A 22951-nucleotide genomic window follows, 5' to 3' on the forward strand; every position below is an offset into this window, starting at 1 on the left:
TACACATCCCACCTGGTTCTGTTACTGAAATTACCTTGGTAAAATCTGGTAAACACCCCACCTGATTCTGTTACTGAAAGTACCTTGGTAAAATCTGGTACACCCCCCATCTGGTTCTGTTACTGAAAGTACTTTGGTAAAATCTGGTACTCACCCAACCTGGTTCTGTTACTGAATGTACATTGATAAAATCTGGTACACACCCCACCTGATTCTGTTACTGAAAGTACCTTGGTAAATTATGGTACATACCCCACCTGATTCTGTTACTGAATGTACCTTGGTAAATTATGGTACACCCCCCATCTGGTTCTGTTACTGAAAGTACCTTGGTAAAATCTGGTACTCACCCAACCTGGTTCTGTTACTGAATGTACATTGATAAAATCTGGTACACACCCCACCTGATTCTGTTACTGAAAGTACCTTGGTAAATTATGGTACATACCCCACCTGATTCTGTTACTGAATGTACCTTGGTAAATTATGGTACATACCCCACCTGATTCTGTTACTGAAAGTACATTGGTAAAATGTGGTACAGTTCTTTTACTAACAGTATCATTGTGGAATCTGGTACTTGTTTTCTGATTTCTATTACTGACAGTACCTTGGTACAATCTGATACAGGAGTTTGTCTGATTTCTTTTACTAACAGTATCATTGTGGAATCTGGTACAAGAGTTTGTCTGATTTCTATTACTAACAGTACCTTGGTACAATCCGATACAGGAGTTTGTCTGATTTGTATTAATAACAGTACCTTGGTACAATATGTTACATGAGTTTGTCTGATTTCTATTACAAACAGTACCTTGGTACAATCTGATACAGGAGTTTGTCTGATTTCTATTACTAACAGTACCTTGGTACAATCTGATACAAGCATTTATCTGGTTTCTATTACTAACAGTACCTTGGTACAATCTGATACAGGAGTTTGTCTGCTTTCTTTTACTAACAGTATCATTGTGGAATCTGGTACAAGAGTTTGTCTGATTTCTATTACTAACAGTATCTTTGTACAATCTGATACAGGAGTTTGTCTGATTTCTATTACTAATAGTACCATGGTACAATATGTTACAGGAGTTTGTCTGATTTCTATTACAAACAGTACCTTGGTACAATCTGATACAGGAGTTTGTTTGATTTCTATTACTAACAGTAACTTGGTACACTCTGATACAAGAGTTTGTCTGATTTCTATTACTAACAGTATCTTGGTACAATCTGATACAAGAGTTTGTCTGATTTCTATTACTAACAGTACCTTGATACAATCTGATACAAGAGTTTCTCTGATTTCTATTACTAACAGTACCTTGGTAGAATCTGATAGAGGAGTTCTATTGCTAACAGTAACTTGGAAGAATCTGATACAAGGTACATATCCCCACCTGTTTCTATTACCAGCATAATCTGGAACAAGAGTTCGACTGATTTCTATTACTGAAAGTACCTTGGTGGAATCTGATACAAGAGTTCGTCTGATTTCTGTTACCTACAGTACCTTGGTAGAATCTGATACAAGAGTTCGTCTGATTTCTTTTACTAACAGTACCGAGGTAGAATCTGGTACAATAGTTCTTCTGATTTCTGTTACTGACAGTATCTTGGTAAAATCTGGTACACACCCAACCTGGTTCTATTACTGAATGTACATTGATAAAATCTGGTACACACCCCACCTGATTCTGTTACTGAAAGTACATTGGTAAATTATGGTACATACCCCATTTGATTCTGTTACTGAAAGTACATTGGTAAAATCTTGGTACACACCCCACCTGGTTCTGTTACTGAAAGTACCTTGGTAAAATATGGTACACACCCCACCTGGTTCTGTTACTGAAAGTACCTTGGTAAAATCTGGTACACATCCCACCTGGTTCTGTTACTGAAAGTACCTTGGTAAAATCTGGTAAACACCCCACCTGATTCTGTTACTGAAAGTACCTTGGTAAAATCTGGTACTCACCCAACCTGGTTCTGTTACTGAATGTACATTGATAAAATCTGGTACACACCCCACCTGATTCTGTTACTGAAAGTACCTTGGTAAATTATGGTACATACCCCACCTGATTCTGTTACTGAATGTACCTTGGTAAATTATGGTACATACCCCACCTGATTCTGTTACTGAAAGTACATTGGTAAAATGTGGTCCCTACTCCACCGTTGCTGAATCTGGTGCATACCCTCAACTGTTTATATTACTGATATCATCTGGTACTTTCTATTACTGACAGTACCTTGGTAGAATCTGGTACAGTTCTTTTACTAACAGTATCATTGTGGAATCTGGTACTTGTTTTCTGATTTCTATTACTGACAGTACCTTGGTACAATCTGATACAGGAGTTTGTCTGATTTCTATTACTAACAGTATCTTGGTACAATCTGATACAAGAGTTTGTCTGATTTCTATTACTAACAGTACCTTGATACAATCTGATACAAGAGTTTCTCTGATTTCTATTACTAACAGTACCTTGGTAGAATCTGATAGAGGAGTTCTATTGCTAACAGTAACTTGGAAGAATCTGATACAAGGTACATATCCCCACCTGTTTCTATTACCAGCATAATCTGGAACAAGAGTTCGACTGATTTCTATTACTGAAAGTACCTTGGTGGAATCTGATACAAGAGTTCGTCTGATTTCTGTTACCTACAGTACCTTGGTAGAATCTGATACAAGAGTTCGTCTGATTTCTTTTACTAACAGTACCGTGGTAGAATCTGGTACAATAGTTCTTCTGATTTCTGTTACTGACAGTATCTTGGTAAAATCTGGTACACACCCAACCTGATTCTGTTACTGAAAGTACATTGGTAAATTATGGTACATACCCCATTTGATTCTGTTACTGAAAGTACATTGGTAAAATCTTGGTACACACCCCACCTGGTTCTGTTACTGAAAGTACCTTGGTAAAATCTGGTACACACCCCACCTGGTTCTGTTACTGAAAGTACCTTGGTAAAATCTGGTACACATCCCACCTGGTTCTGTTACTGAAATTACCTTGGTAAAATCTGGTAAACACCCCACCTAGTTCTGTTACTGAAATTACCTTGGTAAAATCTGGTAAACACCCCACCTGATTCTGTTACTGAAAGTACCTTGGTAAAATCTGGTACACCCCCCCCCCCCCCCCCCATCTGGTTCTGTTACTGAAAGTACCTTGGTAAAATCTGGTACTCACCCATCCTGGTTCTGTTACTGAATGTACATTGATAAAATCTGGTACACACCCCACCTGATTCTGTTATTGAAAGTACCTTGGTAAATTATGGTACATACCCCACCTGATTCTGTTACTGAATGTACCTTGGTAAATTATGGTACATACCCCACCTGATTCTGTTACTGAAAGTACATTGGTAAAATGTGGTCCCTACTCCACCGTTGCTGAATCTGGTGCATACCCTCAACTGTTTATATTACTGATATCATCTGGTACTTTCTATTACTGACAGTACCTTGGTAGAATCTGGTACAGTTCTTTTACTAACAGTATCATTGTGGAATCTGGTACTTGTTTTCTGATTTCTATTACTGACAGTACCTTGGTACAATCTGATACAGGAGTCTGTCTGATTTCTATTACTAACAGTATCTTGGTACAATCTGATACAAGAGTTTGTCTGATTTCTATTACTAACAGTACCTTGATACAATCTGATACAAGAGTTTCTCTGATTTCTATTACTAACAGTACCTTGGTAGAATCGGATAGAGGAGTTCTATTGCTAACAGTAACTTGGAAGAATCTGATACAAGGTACATATCCCCACCTGTTTCTATTACCAGCATAATCTGGAACAATTATACCTGGTACCTTGGTACAACCTGATACAGGAGTTTGTCTGGTTTCTATTACTAACAGTACCTTGGTACAATCTGATACAGGAGTTTCTCTGGTTTCTATTACTAACAGTACCTTGTACAATCTGATACAAGAGTTTGTCTGGTTTCTAATACTAACAGTACCTTGGTACAATCTGATACAGGAGTTTGTCTGGTTTCTATTACTAACAGTACCTTGGTACAATCTGATACAAGAGTTTGTCTGGTTTCTATTACTAACAGTGCCTTGGTACAATCTGATACAGGAGTTTGTCTGATTTCTTTTACTAACAGTATCATTGTGGAATCTGATACAGGAGCTTGTCTGATTTCTATTACTAACAGTACCTTGGTACAATCTGATACAAGAGTTCATCTGATTTCTGTTACTACCAGTACCGTGGTAGAATCTGGTACAATAGTTCTTCTGATTTCTGTTACTGACAGTACCTTGGTAGGATCTGGTACAAGAGTTCTATACTAACAGTACCTTGGTAGAATCTGGTACAAGAGCTCTTCTGATTTCTGTTACTAACCGTATCGTGGTAGCATCTGGTACAAGAGCTCTTCTGGCTTTTGTTACTAACAGTACCGTGATAGAATCTGGTATAAGAGTCGTATTACCTACAGTGCCTTGGTAGAATCTTATATAAGAGTTCTATTACCTACAGTACCTTGCTATAATCTGGTATAAGAGTTCTATTACCTACAGTACCTTGGTAGAATCTGGTATAAGAGTTCTATTACCTACAGTACCTTGCTATAATCTGGTATAAGAGTTCTGTTACGTACAGTACCTTGGTAGAATCTGATATAAGAGTTCTATCACCTACAGTACCTTGGTAGAATCTGGTATACGAGTTCTATTACCTACAGTACCTTGCTATAATCTGGTATAAGAGTTCTGTTACCTACAGTACCTTGGTAGAATCTGGTATAAGAGTTCTATTACCTACAGTACCTTGGTAGAATCTGGTATAAGAGTTATATTACCTACAGTACCTTGCTATAATCTGGTATAAGAGTTTTATTACCTACAGTACCTTGCTATAATCTGGTATAAGAGTTCTATTACCTACAGTACCTTGCTATAATCTGGTATAAGAGTTCTGTTACGTACAGTACATTGGTAGAATCTGGTATAAGAGTTCTATTACCTACAGTACCTTGCTATAATCTGGTATAAGAGTTCTATTACCTACAGTACCTTGGTAGAATCTGGTATAAGAGTTGTATTACATACAGTACCTTGGAAGAATCTGGTATAAGAGTTCTATTACCTACAGCACCTTGCTATAATCTGGTATAAGAGTTCTATTACCTACAGTACCTTGCTGTAATCTGGTATAAGAGTTCTATTAGCTACAGCACCTTGCTATATTCTGGTATAAGTGTTCTATTACCTACAGCACCTTCCTATAATCTGGTATAAGAGTTCTGTTACGTACAGTACCTTGCTGTAATCTGGTATAAGAGTTCTGTTACCTACAGTACGTTGCTATAATCTGGTATAAGAGTTCTGTTACGTACAGTACCTTGCTATAATCTAGTATAAGAGTTCTGTTACGTACAATACCTTGCTATAATCTGGTATAAGAGTTCTATTACCTACAGTACCTTGCTATAATCTGGTATAAGAGTTCTGTTACCTACAGTACCTTGCTATAATCTGGTATAAGAGTTCTGTTACCTACAGTACCTTGGTAGAATCTGGCATAAGAGTTCTGTTACCTACAGTACCTTGGTAGAATCTGGCATAAGAGTTATATTACCTACAGTACCTTGGTAGAATCTGGCATAAGAGTTATATTACCTACAGTACCTTGGTAGAATCTGGCATAAGAGTTCTATTACCTACAGTACCTCGGTAGAATCTGGTATAAGAGTTCTATTACCTACAGTACCTCGGTAGAATCTGGTATAAGAGTTCTATTACCTACAGTACCTCGCTATATTCTGGTATAAGAGTTCTGTTACCTACAGTACCTCGCTATAATCTGGTATAAGAGTTATATTACCTACAGTACCTCGGTAGAATCTGGTATAAGAGTTCTATTACCTACAGTACCTCGGTAGAATCTGGTATAAGAGTTCTATTACCTACAGTACCTCGCTATATTCTGGTATAAGAGTTCTGTTACCTACAGTACCTCGCTATAATCTGGTATAAGAGTTCTGTTACGTACAGTACCTCGCTATAATCTGGTATAAGAGTTCTGTTACGTACAGTACCTCGCTATATTCTGGTATAAGAGTTCTGTTACCTACAGTACCTCGCTATAATCTGGTATAAGAGTTCTGTTACGTACAGTACCTCGCTATAATCTGGTATAAGAGTTCTGTTACGTACAGTACCTTGCTAGAATCTGGTATAAGAGTTCTATTACCTACAGTACCTTGGTAGAATCTGGTATAAGAGTTCTATTACCTACAGTACCTTGATAGAATCTGGTATAAGAGTTCTATTACCTACAGTACCTTGCTATAATCTGGTATAAGAGTTCTATTACATACAGTACCTTGGTAGAATCTGGTATAAGAGTTCTATTACCTACAGTACCTTGCTATATTCTGGTATAAGTGTTATATTACCTACAGTACCTTGCTATAATCTGGTATAAGAGTTCTATTACCTACAGTACCTTGCTATAATCTGGTATAAGAGTTCTGGTACGTACAGTACCTTGGTAGAATCTGGTATACGAGTTCGGTTACGTACAGTACCTTGGTAGAATCTGGTATAAGAGTTCTCTTACGTACAGTACCTTGGTAGAATCTGGTATAAGAGTTCTATTATCTACAGTACCTTGCTATAATCTGGTATAAGAGTTCTGTTACGTACAGTACCTTGCTATAATCTGGTATAAGAGTTCTGTTACGTACAGTACCTTGCTATAATCTGGTATAAGAGTGCTGTTACGTACAGTACCTTGGTAGAATCTGGTATAAGAGTTCTATTACCTACAGTACCTTGCTATAATCTGGTATAAGAGTTCTGTTACATACAGTACCTTGGTATAATCTGGTATAAGAGTTCTATTACCTACAGTACCTTGGTAGAATCTGGTATAAGAGTTCTGTTACGTACAGTACCTTGGTAGAATCTGGTATAAGAGTCTTATTACCTACAGTACCTTGCTATAATCTGGTATAAGAGTCTTATTACCTACAGTACCTTGGTAGAATCTGGTATAAGAGTTCTATTACCTACAGTACCTTGGTAGAATCTGGTATTAGAATTCTGTTACGTACAGTACCTTGGTAGAATCTGGTATAAGAGTTCTGTTACGTACAGTACCTTGGTAGAATCTGGTATAAGAGTTCTGTTACGTACAGTACCTTGGTAGAATCTGGTATAAGAGTTCTGTTACCTACAGTACCTTGGTAGAATCTGGTATAAGAGTTCTATTACCTACAGTACCTTGGTAGAATCTGGTATAAGAGTTCTATTACCTACAGTAGCTTGCTATAATCTGGTATAACAGTTCTGTTACCTACAGTACCTTGGTAGAATCTGGTATAAGAGTTCTTCTGATTTCTTCTTTTCGTTTTTCAGCTCTTTGGTCTTCTCGTCCACTAATTTCTCCAGATTGTTGGCGTACAGCTCCATTCGACTCAGGAGGTTGTCAAACAGATTCTTCGAAAGCCCATTATCACTGGAAGGCGAAACATATACTGATATTCTTGTGCACTGATTAATCTGTGGCTAACATGGGCACTTATGAGAGGATTGTTCCATTGTCAGATTCTTGGAAATATGAATGTTACTTGGAGGAAGCTATTTAACAAACCCCACCTTTCAACCAACTTACAAACAGACAGACACAAGCCAACAAGACCCGTGTACCTGAGCGTAACGTTTTCAAAGATTTGTTTAAAATGCGTGACGTCAAACTAATCTGTGCTAATCGTACTGTGATTTACTAAAGAAAATTAATTAGAATGTTATTTTAGAAGTGTTATAGGATACTAATAGATAGAATTCGCTACTCGATTTTTTTAATATGTAAAATATCAACCTCGTCTAGTTAATACCGATTAACATAAACTCGGTTGATATTTTCCATATTAAAAAATACTCGTGACGAATCATATATATATCTATATCTATATCTATATCTATATATCTATATATATATATATATATATATATATATATATATATATATATATCATTTTTGCTATTACTTTAGTTTCACACCCAATAGCCAATGCATTTTTTGCGCTGAGGTGTCGCTAAACATGCATGTATACATTCATTCATTCCCTCTCCCCCTCTCTCTATATATATATCTTTCTCCGTCCCCCCCCCCCCCCCCTCTCTCTCTCTCTCTCTCTCTCTCTCTCTCTCTCTCTCTCTCTCTCTCTCTCTCTCTCTCTCTCTCTCTCTCTCACACTGTTCACCTACCTGGTCTGTTGGCTGATGGTCACTTTGATCTCCTGGAACGTTGGTCTCTCTATGGGATCTTCATTCAAACAGTGCTTCATCAGACTGGCAAGTCCCTGCTCGTCATGTGACACGTTCTCCACCAGTCGCAGCTGGGTTGTGCAGCCTTGTTTTATCTTCTCCAGCAGTGCTGTGAAAACAGATGTTTCAGGAATCCATAATATACATCGCACATAAAGGTAATTCACATATAAATTGAAAGTGTTTTATTTGTTTTGTTTTTGTTTTGTTTTGTTTTGGTTGTTTTGTTTTGGTTTCTTTTCCTTTTTTATTCCTTTTTTTCTGTTTTGTTCTCTATCTAATTTAACCTACTCTCAGTAATACATCTAGATAATATAAAATTGGAAAGGTATGTAATACAATCCATAACATATATAGCGATGATAAATCTACTATTAGTAACGTACCTCTGCACAAGACGGTCCAAAAGATGTTTATAACAAATGCGTGAGTGTTTACACCCGTAAATCTCCGTCTAAAAACGAGCTGCTCGTGGCCATGATATATGGTTCCCACTCTGTGTGATTGTACTAATGGATGTTTGACTGTGCACACAGATATAAAGCAAATGATATATTAAGCAAAGTGTTGTATTTGACAAAAACATTGCACCCATATTTTGTTTGGTGATGTGATTAAATAATACATACATGTACTTTAAAGGTTATAGGTTCACCCGTGTTACTCTTAAAGAAACAACAGACTGTGAAGGAGAAAAATACTTTCGCCGAAACCCTGACGCACGGGCCCAGAGCTTGTCTTCATAATATATATTTCTCAGACACACGTGCGTTTTTAAATATATGACAAATGCAGTTCGTAGTATTAGAAACCACAGGATGTGACCAGAAACACTTTGGCTGTATGGAAACCGTCTATAATGTAACTGTATGATTAATGTATATAATATGACAGTATGTTTAATGTATATAATATGACTGCATGATTAATGTATATAATATGAGTGCATGATTAATGTATATAATATGACTACATGATTAATGTATATAATATGACTGTGTGATTAATGTATATAATATGACTGCATGATTAATGTATATAATATGACTGCATGATTAATATATATAATATGACTGCATGATTAATGTATATAATATCACTGTATGTTTCCTGTCTATAATATAACTGTATGATTACAGTCTACAATATAACTATGGTTCCTGTCTATAATATAATTGTGTGAATACTGTCTATAACTATGAATACCGTCTCTAAAATAACTACGATTACTTTCTATAATATAACTGTATGATTACTGTCTATAATATAACTGTATGATTACTGTCTATAATATAACTGTATGATTACTGTCTATAATTTAACTGTATGATTACTGTCTATAATAGAACTGTATGATTACTGTCTATAATATAACTATGATTACTGCCTATAATATAACTGTATGATTACTGTCTATAATATAACTGTATTATTACTGTCTACAATATAACTATGTTTCCTGTCTATAATATAATTGTGTGATTACTGTCTATAACTATGAATACCGTCTCTAAAATAATTACGATTACTTTCTATAATATAACTGTATGATTACTGTCTATAATATAACTGTATGATTACTGTCTATAATAGAACTGTATGAAAGAAAGAAAGAAGTGTTTTATTTAACGACGCACTCAACACACTTTATTTACGGTTATATGGCGTCAGACATATGGTTAAGGACCACACATATTTGTTTAGAGGAAACCCGCTGTCGCCACATAGGCTACTCTTTTACGACAGGCAGCAAGGGATCTTTTATTTGCGCTTCCCACAGGCAGGATAGCACAAACCATGGCCTTTGTTGAACCAGTTATGGATCACTGGCCAGTGCAAGTGGTTTACACCTACCCATTGTGCCTCACTCAGGGTTTGGAGTCGGTATCTGGATTAAAAATTCCATGCCTCGACTGGGATCCGAACCCAGTACCTCCCAGCCTGTAGACCGATGGCCTGCAACGATGCCACCGAGGCCGGTAGAACTGTATGATTACTGTCTATAATATAACTGTATGATTACTGTCTATAATAGAACTGTATGATTACTGTCTATAATAGAACTGTATGATTACTCTATATAATAGAACTGTATGATTACTGTATATAATAGAACTGTATGATTACTGTCTATAATAGAAATGTATGATTACTGTCTATGTCGATGTCGTTTGTTTCCAGTGCAAATGGCGCCTTCCTGGTGATAATTGCCTGAAGAATGATTCCAAAACTATAAATATCCCCTTCCTGTGATGCCATGTTTCGAACGTGACTTTTGAGAATTTCGGGTGCTTTCCACAAACAAGCTGAAAAAATATAACAAAATAAAACAAAACATATTTAGTGCAGCGGATTGGTGAACATTATAGAAGGATTGTGCCTTTGATGATAAAAGCATGAAACTTGGCGTGAAGTAAGAACATACCAAAATAGTTATTTTCAGATATAGGGCATTGCAGATTTGTTCCGTGGTTGTCATGGTGACCATTTTTCAAAATGGCCGCCATGGTCATAACAGAACCTAATGCAGGGGTTTGAATTTAGCTTACTTTTTGTTATTTACACAATTAATTTATACATGTGCCTTTACACACCATGTAGGGGAGCTGGTACGGGTAAATTCCAGGGGCAAATCCAGAATATAAGCCAAACGGAATTATATTTATTAAAGGGACATTCCTGACTTTGCTATATTGTAAGATGTTTTCGAAATATAAAATATTTCTATGATTAAAATTAAATATTAATTATATTTTCTTGTTTAGAATATCAGTGTCTGTATATTCATTGTGTTTTTGGTCGTCTTAATATTTGTAAGAAGTCCAAACTGGATTTTATCTTCAAATAATTTCGTATGTACGAAACAACTATATTTTAGCAAATAAGATGAAATTTAACCTACTACAAATATTACAACGATCAGAAACACGTTTAATATACAGCCACTAATATGTTATGCAGACAAATATATTTGATATGTAATTACAATCGTTAAAACATCTCTGTTAGTCGATAACATGTTAAAAAGTGCAGCAAACTCAGGAATGTCCATTTAAGAAACTATGGTGTCTATATGTTCTTTTCCGATAAATAGCTTATATAACTATAGTGCAAATATTTACAGGGTTCATATTAAACTGATTTATAGGTATGTCCATTCCACATGCAGTTTGTTAAACATCCCAGGGCATATCCTAAATGAGAAAAGGTTGTCTATCGGAATGGGTGGCGTTTCTCACCATTTCTAATCATTTCTCAATTTCTAGTATCACTAAACTAAACAGAGAACACATTATTATTTTTCAGTTGCTTTCATTCACAGTAAATATGATTTGTTGTTTTATAAGTAGTACAGGAAGCACACCACCAAACAAAAACAAAGTCATGACAATGTCATAATTTTGCACCCTCTTACAATGTTTCCAAATGAATCCCTGTCGGTGGGCTCATTGGGCTATTTCTCGTTCCAGCCAGTGCACCACGACTGGTATATTAAAGGTCGTGGTATGAGTTGTCCCTTCTGTGGGAATGTGCATATAAAAGATCCCTTGCTACTAATAGAAAAATATAGCAGGTTTCCACTCAAATACTATTTGTCAGAATTATCATTTGTTTGAATAATAAATCAATGTGCCCTAGTGGTGTTGTGAAACAAGAAACCTAATTTTTCTTACAATATTTCCATGTAAACATCTTAAATCCTGAGGAGGTCCCAATAATTACGCTGGATCAAACTCTGTATGCCATTCTTTAACGAATTCATGGTACATGGCCAGCAAGTCATAGAGAAGACAATTTTATTGTGTTCTTTGGTGCTCTTCATATTGATATGACAGCCCTTAAGGTGGCAGGATATCTGCTTGATGGCAATGGTTGGACAGATGCCCTTGTACATGCTGGAGCTGCCTCCGCAGTTATAACAGATTCTTTCTTTAAAACCACCCGTGTAACACATACTCGTAACACACACATATAACACACACTCGTAAAGCTCATCAAGTCGCAGCTTGTAGCATGCACATACTCCTGCAAAAGGCATATACATGGTGTTGCAGCAGACTTGTAGAAGACGAGCATCTCATATCAACCAAAGAGTGGTGCAATATCAGAGCTGAAACAAGTCTCCAGTTTCAGTTTTCGTTCATGGTTCTTCAGCCGGAAGTCAAATAAGTGTTGATGTGTGTCCAAGCAATCCAGGAGACACAATTCCTTTTGTACATTGTTCCATTCTTCTTTGTCTTAGATCACACAAATTATGCCAGATGGATTCCATTCCATTTGAGAATTCCAGTCCATTTGCGAGATCTGGTTACACTTAAAGAACGCCATCTCCTTGTATATGCCGATTTTCTGGCAGGGAGATTCACGGTCAAGTAGAAAGCATGCCTTTCCCCTGACTAGGCCCAAAATAACGCTGCTGTAAAAGGTGATGGTGGAGCTATGAACCTAACAGAGAATCCGACAGGTCTTAGGCGTTGGATGGTATGTGAGCCAGCGATGGCTCGACTAATAGTTTGAGTCATCCATTCAGATGAAACAGAAAGCAGCAAATTCAGTACACCATGGACAGACCAAACAAACACTAAAACCATTTATTCGAAATGACAAGTCGCCAACAAATATAATAAATGGGATCAATTTGGTCAAAGCAGTGATGATCTACTCAAACTAGACAGCCAAGAAATTGCAGACCATGCAATTGTTTATGCCATGTGCAAACTTGAGATGGAATATGATCAGTATGGAAGAACCAAGAATCAATCAAGAATTTCTACTACTCTTCAAACATTCTCCAGTTCGAAATAAATTCAAAGTACAACAGCAAATGTCTTCTCTAAAAATGACTGGTACTGATTGGCAACCTGGATGAGTTGTATTAGCATGCGAATCAAGCCAGGTCACCAACACTGTCAGATATGGAAAAGTCTTGGCACAGAGTCTGACCTTGTGGACTGCCTAGACGTTCGTGTTACATCAGATTGCAATTTTAACAGACCTCCTGTTTAGGTAAGCATATTTGATGGTGAAGCTGTAAAGGACATGTTGAAACCTGAGACAGCCAAGAATTGATTGAATATGCAAGTGAGATCTTCGTCACATATCTTGCACCACAACTACAACAGGCTATGAGGAACGATGCCATCTGGGATGTTCACAACCTAACCAGTCTGAAGTCAAGCACTTGAAGAACGAGAGGATTTCTCATGTAGAGCCATTGAGGAAAGGTCCTGGAGCTTGGCATGGATTCCTAAAGTTTGACGAAAATAAGACTGAACTGTTTTCCTTCTTTGCCAACAAATCGGTTCTGTTGGAAACAACGGAATGTCAGGTAATCTGCACACAGGGCTAGCTCTGGCACTCGCCAAATTCGCAAATTATGGAATTTTAAAAACAATTGGAAATTTTATTTTAATATGGCGAAATTATTCTTTTATAATAATCGATATTATTTTGGAAAATATACCAGTTTCTACTATTTTTGAAGTTAAATAGATAATTTGGTGAAACTTTCTGCACACCCAGAGCTAGTACTGGCACACATATCATATGCAAACAGCCAAGAGGTGTCACTAGAATAGCCACATGCACGCAAGAGGAAGCAGACACACGGATATTGCTTCATGTAGCTAATGCTGTTAATGAAGAAAACACTGTTGTCTTGGTTCTAGCCATAGCATCTATTTAAAAGCTCAATATCTCTGAACTATGGGTGGCTTTTGGTATTGGAAAGAAGTTTCGACACCTGGCTGTCCATGAGATATCTCATGCCATGGGTACAGACAGATGCCTTTCATTGCCCATGTTCTACACGGTGTCTTCGTCCGATGCTATTTTTAAAAATGGCCGCCAAGGCTCCCAGGGGACAAATCTGCAATGTCCTTATATCTAATTTTTGTCTCCAATGTATGTCGTAGCACCATGCAAAGTTGCATGTTTTTATCATCAAAGGCACAATTTTGTCGCATATTCGCTGGACTAATATGTATGTTTATAATTGTAAGTTAGCAAGTATGTGTGTCTGCGTTGGTGTATTTTTGTTTATCCACGTGCGTGTTTTATGTCTCTCTCACTCCGTGTGAGTGCGTGCGTGCATGTGTGTCCGTGTGTTCGTGTGTTTGCGTGTGTGTGTGTTTGTGTGCGCGCACGCGCACGTGTGTTTATTCGAGCGTGTCTGCATATATGTGTATGTGTGTGTGTGTGTGTGCGTGCGTTTGTGTATGTTTGTTTTGTTTTGTTCGTTTTGGTTGTTTGGTTGTTTTTCCTTTTTGGGGGTTGGGGGGGGGGGATTTGTGGGATGTTTTTGTTGTATTTTGTTATCGGTATTATTATTGTTTTGTTGTCGTTGATTTTGTTTGTTTTGTTTTATTGGGATTATCTTGTTGTTGTTGTTGTTGTTTTGTGTTTTTTGGTCTTGGGGATTTTGTTTCATAAATGTAGAATTCTGATAGCACTGGTTCTCTCTGAATAGCCTAATACTTGACTAAAACAAGAACATACATTGTTTATATTCCAGCGATGTTTCGTCCACTATCATCTGACTGTGTATTGAAGGAAGTCCGAAATCTGATATCTTCACGGAAAACCTGTTGTCTATCAGACATACGGCGCTAGTGAGTCGACCATGATGCTGTACGGGACTCGAGTGAATGTAAGACATGCCCTGTGTGAGTAAACACAAATGTACTTAATAAAAACTGGATTTAACTAAGATATCATTTGTCAGCGTAAGTAACAGGAGATTTTCAATACAAAACGAAATGTGTGACTGTCATGTTTTTAAATGGTGCTTGTGGGTCGATACACGAAAATCTGAAAATAGTCAGCACATTGGGCATTGTATGTTGACAACGGTACAACGTCGGCTCATGCCTCCGAAGAGACGGTGCGGCTCAATCGTCTGATGAGACAGTGGATCTCTGTAATAGTGATAGCGATCCATTCAAGAGTTAAAGCATGTTTAAGGCTGTGGACGTTGTGAATATGCGTGTAGTTCTCTCGCACCCTACGACCCAACAAATCCCATACCTGCACAACAGGGGACAAGCCAGTTTAGTGCTTCGATATTGTTCCTCTGAAGAAATCCAGTCGCTAGTTTGGCTGGATGCTAGCGTAGATTGTCTTGTTGAAACAAAACGCCTGGATGTTGCTGCATGAACGGAATGACAACTGGTGTGATGATTTCGTCACTATAATGCTGAGCATTCAGATTCCCATGAATGATGAAAATGAGGTTGTTTTGTCTGATGTCTTGAAATCCTGCCCTCGTCATGACGCTACCGCCACCACATCGGTCAGGTTCAGTGCATGAGGCGACGTTGTATCACTGGCAATCCCCGAGGTGCTCAGACACGTTACTGACAATTGCAAGATTTTCTTATGTGGACCCCTACGCACAATTCAACGACGTGGCAGTCACATATTTCATTTCGTATTGAAAAATCTCTTGTTACTTATACTGACAAATGATACCTCAGTTAAATCCAGTGTTTCATTTTATTACGAGTTTTCTTTTATTTGAGCACATTTAGCAAATTGCTAAACTGTTTTGGCTAATATACATACACATACATAGACAGCGAGATAGACATACATACAGATATACCGACAGACAAACATAATGCGCTAGTGAGTTGACAATTATGGTGTGCAGAACCCACGTGAATGTAGGACATCCCCTCTGTGTATAAATAGAACTACAGAAACACAGACAGACACGTATACAGACATACGCCGCTAGTTAGTCGACCACTCGAATGAAGGTAGGTAGGACATACTCTGTATAAACAGAAATACAGACAGGCATACATATATATTCAGACATACATACACAGACGCATTAACGTAATAAATGACATTATTATTTTGATCATAATACTTTATTATTATATAGCTAAAGGTGCATGCCGTTCTTGTTGGGTTTATTTTTGCTTGTTTGCTAGTTTCTTTGTGTGTGTTTTTATTGTGTCTTTCTTCTTTCTTTTTTTGTTTGGGGGGGGGATTCAGGGGAGGGACCCTTTGGGGTGGGTTTCGTTTTGGGGAATTCATCAGTATACAGGATTGATGGATCTCCCATAATGAACACATACATAAGAGTAGAAAAGGTCACCGTAAACTCACCTGTACGATGTCGGTACATAAAGAATATTTGAACTGGGCGTCTAGATTGATACTGACATTTGACAGAAGATCCTAAAAATGAAAAAAAAGAGTATTTGTTAAGGAATACTGTCACGGATTTAAGGACCTTATTTCTCTAAAAATGGATAATAACTATAAATTATATTAATTGTTGGAAACCAAATCTAATAATTACATCACCTTAACTGAACCATGATGGAGTGAAATCCATGTCAACCCTCTTGGCAATTTTAGTTTTTGAATAATGGACCATTGCCATAATTAAATTATTTTTACAAAATGTCATTAATAAATGGAGTATGGTGGTTTTGAAGATTGGTAATGAAGATGGTTGAATAAAATACATTTAGGGACAAATCAAATTATTTTTGTTCATGTAATATTTTGTTAGACCATTAAAATAGGTCAGTGGTCTGTGACATTATAAAGCAAGACGATTGGTACTAACATATTGGACCAATATTATTGGTGGTTTAAATGTTGTTGTGGGGGTACCATCAGTGAAGCATTGGTTGTGATAGCAGATCGTAGCCATAAAGAGACAGTTAATATTGTTCACGTTTTAGTTAATACTAAGTGTTTGCACAGAGAGAGAGAGAGAGAGAGAGAGAGAGAGAGAGAGAGAGAGAGAGAGAGAGAGAGAGAGAGAGAGAGAGAGAGTGAGAGAGAGAGTGTGTGTGTGTGTGTATTATAGTGATTTGACGTGTGCTAAATTGTCATACGTGTTCATCAAAATCAACAAGGGAAATATAATTTAAGAAAAAGTTATCGAACAAATAGATAACAAAGTCAAATAAATAGATAAATAAATAAATAAATAAATAAATAAATAAAACATCGTGTAATCGCGTGTTACAAACGAACCTGCAGGTTACCCTTGGAACAGAACTCCGTGATAAAGAACTTGGTGTCTGACGTGAGACACGCCCCCAGCAGCTTCACCAGATTGTTCTGATTCAGTTCTCGGATCTTGAAATAACAGCAAATAATATCAGTCATATCACACAACTAGATTTCTGAATGATTTGTGTTATTTTGAAATCACCTAAATAAATTATCAGTCATATAAGAAAACTATAATTCTGAATGAGTTCTGTTATCTTGAAATAACCACAATAAATTATCATTTGTATCACAAAACTAAAATTCTGAATGAGCAGTCGTATCAAGATACGATAGCCACAATAAATTATCAGGCTTTTCACAAAAGTAGAATTTTGAATGAGTTGTCTTATTTTGGATAGTCACAATAAATTATCAGTCACATTACAAAAGTAGAACTTCAATGAGTTACATGTATCTTATCTTGGATAGCCACACGAAATTATCAGTCATATCACAAAATTAAATTTCTGATTTAGTTCTCTTATCTTGAATAGCAACAATAAATTATCAGTCATCAAAAACTAAAGTTCTAAATGAGTTTTCTCATTTTGAAATAACCACAATAAATTATCAATCATGTTTCTTATCTTGAATAGCAACAACAAATTGTAACAACAAACAAATCACAAAACTAATGTTCTGACTGAGTTGCCAAATTCTGATATAACCATATTAAATTATATCGTTCATATCACAAATCTAAAGTTATGTATGAGTTCTCTTATCTTGAAAAAAAAGAAACGAAAATCTGTCATATCACAAAACAAACGTTTTGAATGTGTTCTGTTATCTGAAGTTAACATAAAACTAACTCTACGTGACGTCATATCACAAAACAAACGTTTTGAATGTTCTGTTATCTGAAGTTAACCTAAAACTAACTCAACGTGACGTCATATCACAAAACTAAAGTTCTCAAATCCTCAGCTAACCACAAGAAATTCTGAGTCATATCACAAAACTAAACTGAACAGATATTTAGGATTAACCTAAAATAAGCACCCTCTAAAAAAAAGAAAAAAATAATAATAATAAATAAATAAATATAAAAAAATATAATAATAATAATAATAATAATAATAATAATAATAATAATAAATAAATAGATAAATAAATAATGATAATAATAATAACAATAATAACAATAGGGTCAAAATACCTGTTCAATATTAGTTACTGTCACTTACATTTTTGAATTCATTTAGAACTTGTTTGTTGACATGGACTTGTTTCAGAGAGGTTAAGTGTCGTAAAGATACCCCTGTACCCTAAAAATAAAATAATAATGAATACTAAATTTATTAATGAAGGTTACACGCCAGTATTCATGTGCATGCAGTGGGTTTTTTGTGTTGTTGTTTTTTTAATTACTATGTCAATATACATTTTGTAAGGTTAATTTAACTTTTGAAAAGTTATATAAACACATAACATTCATACTTATGTTCAATTTGTAAAACGCTCAAGAGCCTATGTATTTTTGTGCTGGGGTTTCGTTGAACAATAATTAATTCAGTATTAAATGTTGTTTTTTTTTGGTTATTATTGTTGTTTTGTCTGTGTGTTTGTTGATTTATTTGCTTGTTTGTTTGTTGTGGTTTTCTGTGTGTGTGTGTGGGGGGGGGGGGGGGCGGGTTATTGGGTATTATTTTGGAGTGGGTTTGTTTTTGTTCTGTTTTTTTGTCAATCGTTAATGCATAACTGATATGGAAACATTTTAACCATACACATTTGGGCCATATATAATATACATAAGATAAAAAATGAGATAAAAATGATATATTGTTTTATTTGTATAATGTTTAGGGACTTCAACATCACGTACCTTGTAGATGGCATACTCTGGTGGCTTTCCGTCTCGTGCCATTAGACTCAGCTAGAAATTAAATAAAACAAACAACTGGTTTGGGTTATGACTAAAACAATGGCGCACAACATAGGTTCTAACAGACCAAATCAATTCCTATTGCCGATAATGTTAATATTTTTAATAAAACTAATATAACCAGCGTATCAACACGTATCAAGTACAGCGATAAAAAGTGTGGTACCTCACATCTAATCTACCTGCAAGAAAATATGGGGGGGGGGGGGGGGGGGGAGCACATACCATTTAAGAGCTTTGATTAATGATTTAAATAGCATCCGTAATTTTTGCTGAGAATGGCAGTTCCCATTTTGGGGGCACAAATAATCAATGTCACATATTACTACCAATCTCACCCACAGCTGCTTTTACTCAATAATATTTGACGATGCACCTCGAACTTTGAAACGGAACTCTCTTCTTTGGTACTATGCAACATATACCCAAAAAAAAACATTTTTTAAAAAGGTGTCCAGTTGGGTGTTTTCATGACTATCAGGATCTTCTTTGGTACTATGCAACTTATAGAGCTGAACCTGCTACAAAAGCACACTATGTCAGTGTGTGTGTGGGTGGGGTTTTTTAAAAGATAAAATGTATAACTTTGGTATAAGTAATGTTTTAGCTTATATGAGAATAGAGAAAAAGGCACAGATCGGGGGGGGGGGGGGGGGCAAGAAGGCAGGGGTTGGGATACTGACAGATACAAGTGTAACGGGGGAGTAAATATTTGTAATTAGTTTATTTTAATATTTACTGTATATGTATTTTATTTACGTTTTCTGTTGAGAATATCGTATTTCGTTTGGACAACGCCCTAGCTTGTTATCAGCCAATAGCCAATGATATCGGGTTTTTTTATCACGTGAAGTTTCATGTAACGTCCGTGCAGCATTCACATACACACATAACACCATAAGATTTTCACTAAGAAGGGTCTGTTGGTCTTTTTTTCTGATTCATCGTCAGAGAGAGAGAGAGAGAGAGAGAGAGAGAGAGAGAGAGAGAGAGAGAGAGAGAGAGAGAGAGAGAGAGAGAGAGAGAGAGAGAGAGAGAGAGAGAGAGAGAGAGGGGGGGAGGGAGGGAGGAGAAAGAGAGACAAAAACAGATAGAGAATAGAGAGTGAGATAAAGAAAGAGAGAGAGAAAGAAAGAGAAAGAGAGAGACATACAGAGACAGATACAGAGGGGGATATATATACACACATACATACATACATACATACATACATACATACATAGAGAGATATATAGATATATATAGATATATATATAGATATACATACATTCATACATATATACATACATACATACATAGAGAGACATACAGAGATATAGAGAGAGACATAGAGACGAGGGGGTGGGAGAGAGAATTAAACGTGTAATATTCTAATTAGCTGTAATACGCACCATGGAGTTGGCGACAGTGTTGCCCACTATTGTGACATCATTCTCGTCGACGTACCACCACCACAACGACTTCTTCTCGTGCATCTTCCATCGCCTAAAATAACATCAATAACTAAAACAACATCTTATTGTGATAATGTTCCCTCAATTTTAGATATTTTCAATCACTTACAGTACTCGTGGCAATCATATATGGTTTTCACACGTCACTCGTTGACAAAAAAATCGTTTTCGGAAAGAAAACATGAACCAGCCTCTGTGTAATCCGATTGCTATAGAGGACAATATCACTTTATTTTGAAATGCAATTACGCTGAATATATATTAAAAAGTACTACTGGCACAAACCATCTGTGTTTAAACTTGTGTAATCACTGCCTTCTCAAACAAGAAAGCAATTACGTAATATTTGTAAATATATTTAATATGTATTATTCCTTGGTTTAACTGTCCATCATCCATGTGTGCATCACTTGTCAAATGTTATCGATTTGTATATTAAATATATGTCTAAAAGGTGGAAATCTTAAAGCTAATAAACTGTATTATTATCCACATAGTTCAAGACATACGTGGAAATATAACCAGTATGACACACGTGTGCAATAATAATGTTATGTGCACAACCAATGACGTAATTTTGGGAGGCGACGTCATAACACAATGTGGCTTCCCAATCTTAGCTTAGTGTAATTGCTTACGTTTTGACATGGTCCCAGCTTCTCATCCTTATAAAAAACTACTTTTAATATTATGCATAATACAAAAAATATTATACACGAGTGGGAATTGTACCGATTTTATGAAATTGTCGCTCGGGTAATACAATAATCGTGACAATTGTTTAGTAAAATCTGTAAGACACACAAGCTCGGGTAATAAACTAAACTATACCTGTAGATGAGAAGCGAACCTGACAGACCCACGGCAAGCAGGACGATCAGACTTCCAATAGAATAGTAAAATATCTCATCGGTGTGTTCTGAAAAAGTCAAACATGAGAAACACGTTTTGTATGCGAAACGAATGAATGAATGAATGAATGGATGGATGGATGGATGGATGGATGTATGGGTGGGTGGGTGGGTGGATGGATGGATGGATGGATGGATGGATGGATGGATGGACGGACGGACAAATGGATGGATGAATGAATGGGTGGGTGGATGGATGGATTAAGTAAATAAAGCAAAATTAATACTCAAATAAAAAATAATAATAATAAAAGCAAGTAAATAAAAAATAAAAAATTGTATTGTCTGTTTATAGTTTTTTGTGCTTGTTTTCTGCATTTTTGTAAAAAAATCTATTCGTATAGCTATAGATATACAGAACTACCTACCAGTTGTTTTATCATATTGTTTATTCCACATATATACATATATACATATATACATACATACATACATATATATATATATATATATATATATATATATATATATATATATATATATATATCTACAGTGGTCTCTGCCTAAACCGGATTCTGTGTAATCCGGATCTCTGCGTAAACCGGTCCATTTCTAGAGTCCCGTCCAGCTACCGTTTATCTCTTAGGTATAAATCTCTGCCTAATCAGTACTCTGTCTACTCCGGACTCCGGATCAAAAATCAAGAACGAAAGAACCGTCCATGAACCTCTGTCTACACCGGATTGGGATTTGACTGAACGACGAAGGTTAGTGATTAGGTGCCTAGGCTACCGGGAGAGTTAGGTTTGTCTGGGGGTTAGCCCCCTCTACCCTTCTTTTCGCGCCTCCCTCCACCCCACCCCCACCCCCCCACCCCACCCCCATTCGGCCACGCTTTAGTTACCGATATCTTCGGTATTCCTCGATGGAAATAAATAAGTAAAGAAATAAAGTTGGTAAATTCCTTCAAACTTCCAATCCTCTCCAGACAAGGGCTTAAATAATTAATATAAATTAAGACTTAGAGATTTAGTTATTTTGGAGAGCCCGTTCAAAATTTGGTGTTTAATATAAAATATTATTTTAAATTATATTATTTTATTTATAAGTAATTCTTTGGACTACACCAAATACATTTATATTTATTTTTAAATTTGTCCCCATATTTATTTATTTTTTAGAGTAATTATCTAAATTGTCCCGATAAATTTCTGGCCCGGAGCAGACATGCTTGAAGCTCTAGTGGCATGTAAGCATGTTAAAAACTTACCGTGACACTGACCCTGAACGACGGGCTGCTTAATTAGTTGAACAATGGTCGTCAATTGCCAAGTAATCAGGACGCCAAATACAAAATGTAATCGCACACGTGTGAAGTTTACTCTTATTGCGGCAGATCGTTAGATCAAT

The 22951-nt window shown here is 36.3% G+C and overlaps 1 protein-coding gene across 1 annotated transcript in view; it reads right to left on the reverse strand.

Annotated features, from left to right (window-relative positions):
- Nucleotides 1-22951, reverse strand: part of LOC121377818 (atrial natriuretic peptide receptor 1-like) — a 62515-nt gene that overhangs the window by 16092 nt on the left and 23472 nt on the right. Inside the window, 9 exon segments of the mRNA XM_041505917.1 lie at nucleotides 7363-7496; nucleotides 8255-8436; nucleotides 10481-10633; nucleotides 14826-14988; nucleotides 16446-16517; nucleotides 17331-17435; nucleotides 18539-18619; nucleotides 19177-19227; nucleotides 20628-20721. Of these exon segments, the coding sequence (XP_041361851.1) occupies nucleotides 7363-7496; nucleotides 8255-8436; nucleotides 10481-10633; nucleotides 14826-14988; nucleotides 16446-16517; nucleotides 17331-17435; nucleotides 18539-18619; nucleotides 19177-19227; nucleotides 20628-20721 (1035 nt within the window).

The sequence above is a fragment of the Gigantopelta aegis genome, chromosome 7 (genome assembly GCF_016097555.1).
Source record: "Gigantopelta aegis isolate Gae_Host chromosome 7, Gae_host_genome, whole genome shotgun sequence".
In the NCBI taxonomy this organism is placed as follows: Eukaryota; Metazoa; Mollusca; class Gastropoda; order Neomphalida; family Peltospiridae; genus Gigantopelta; species Gigantopelta aegis.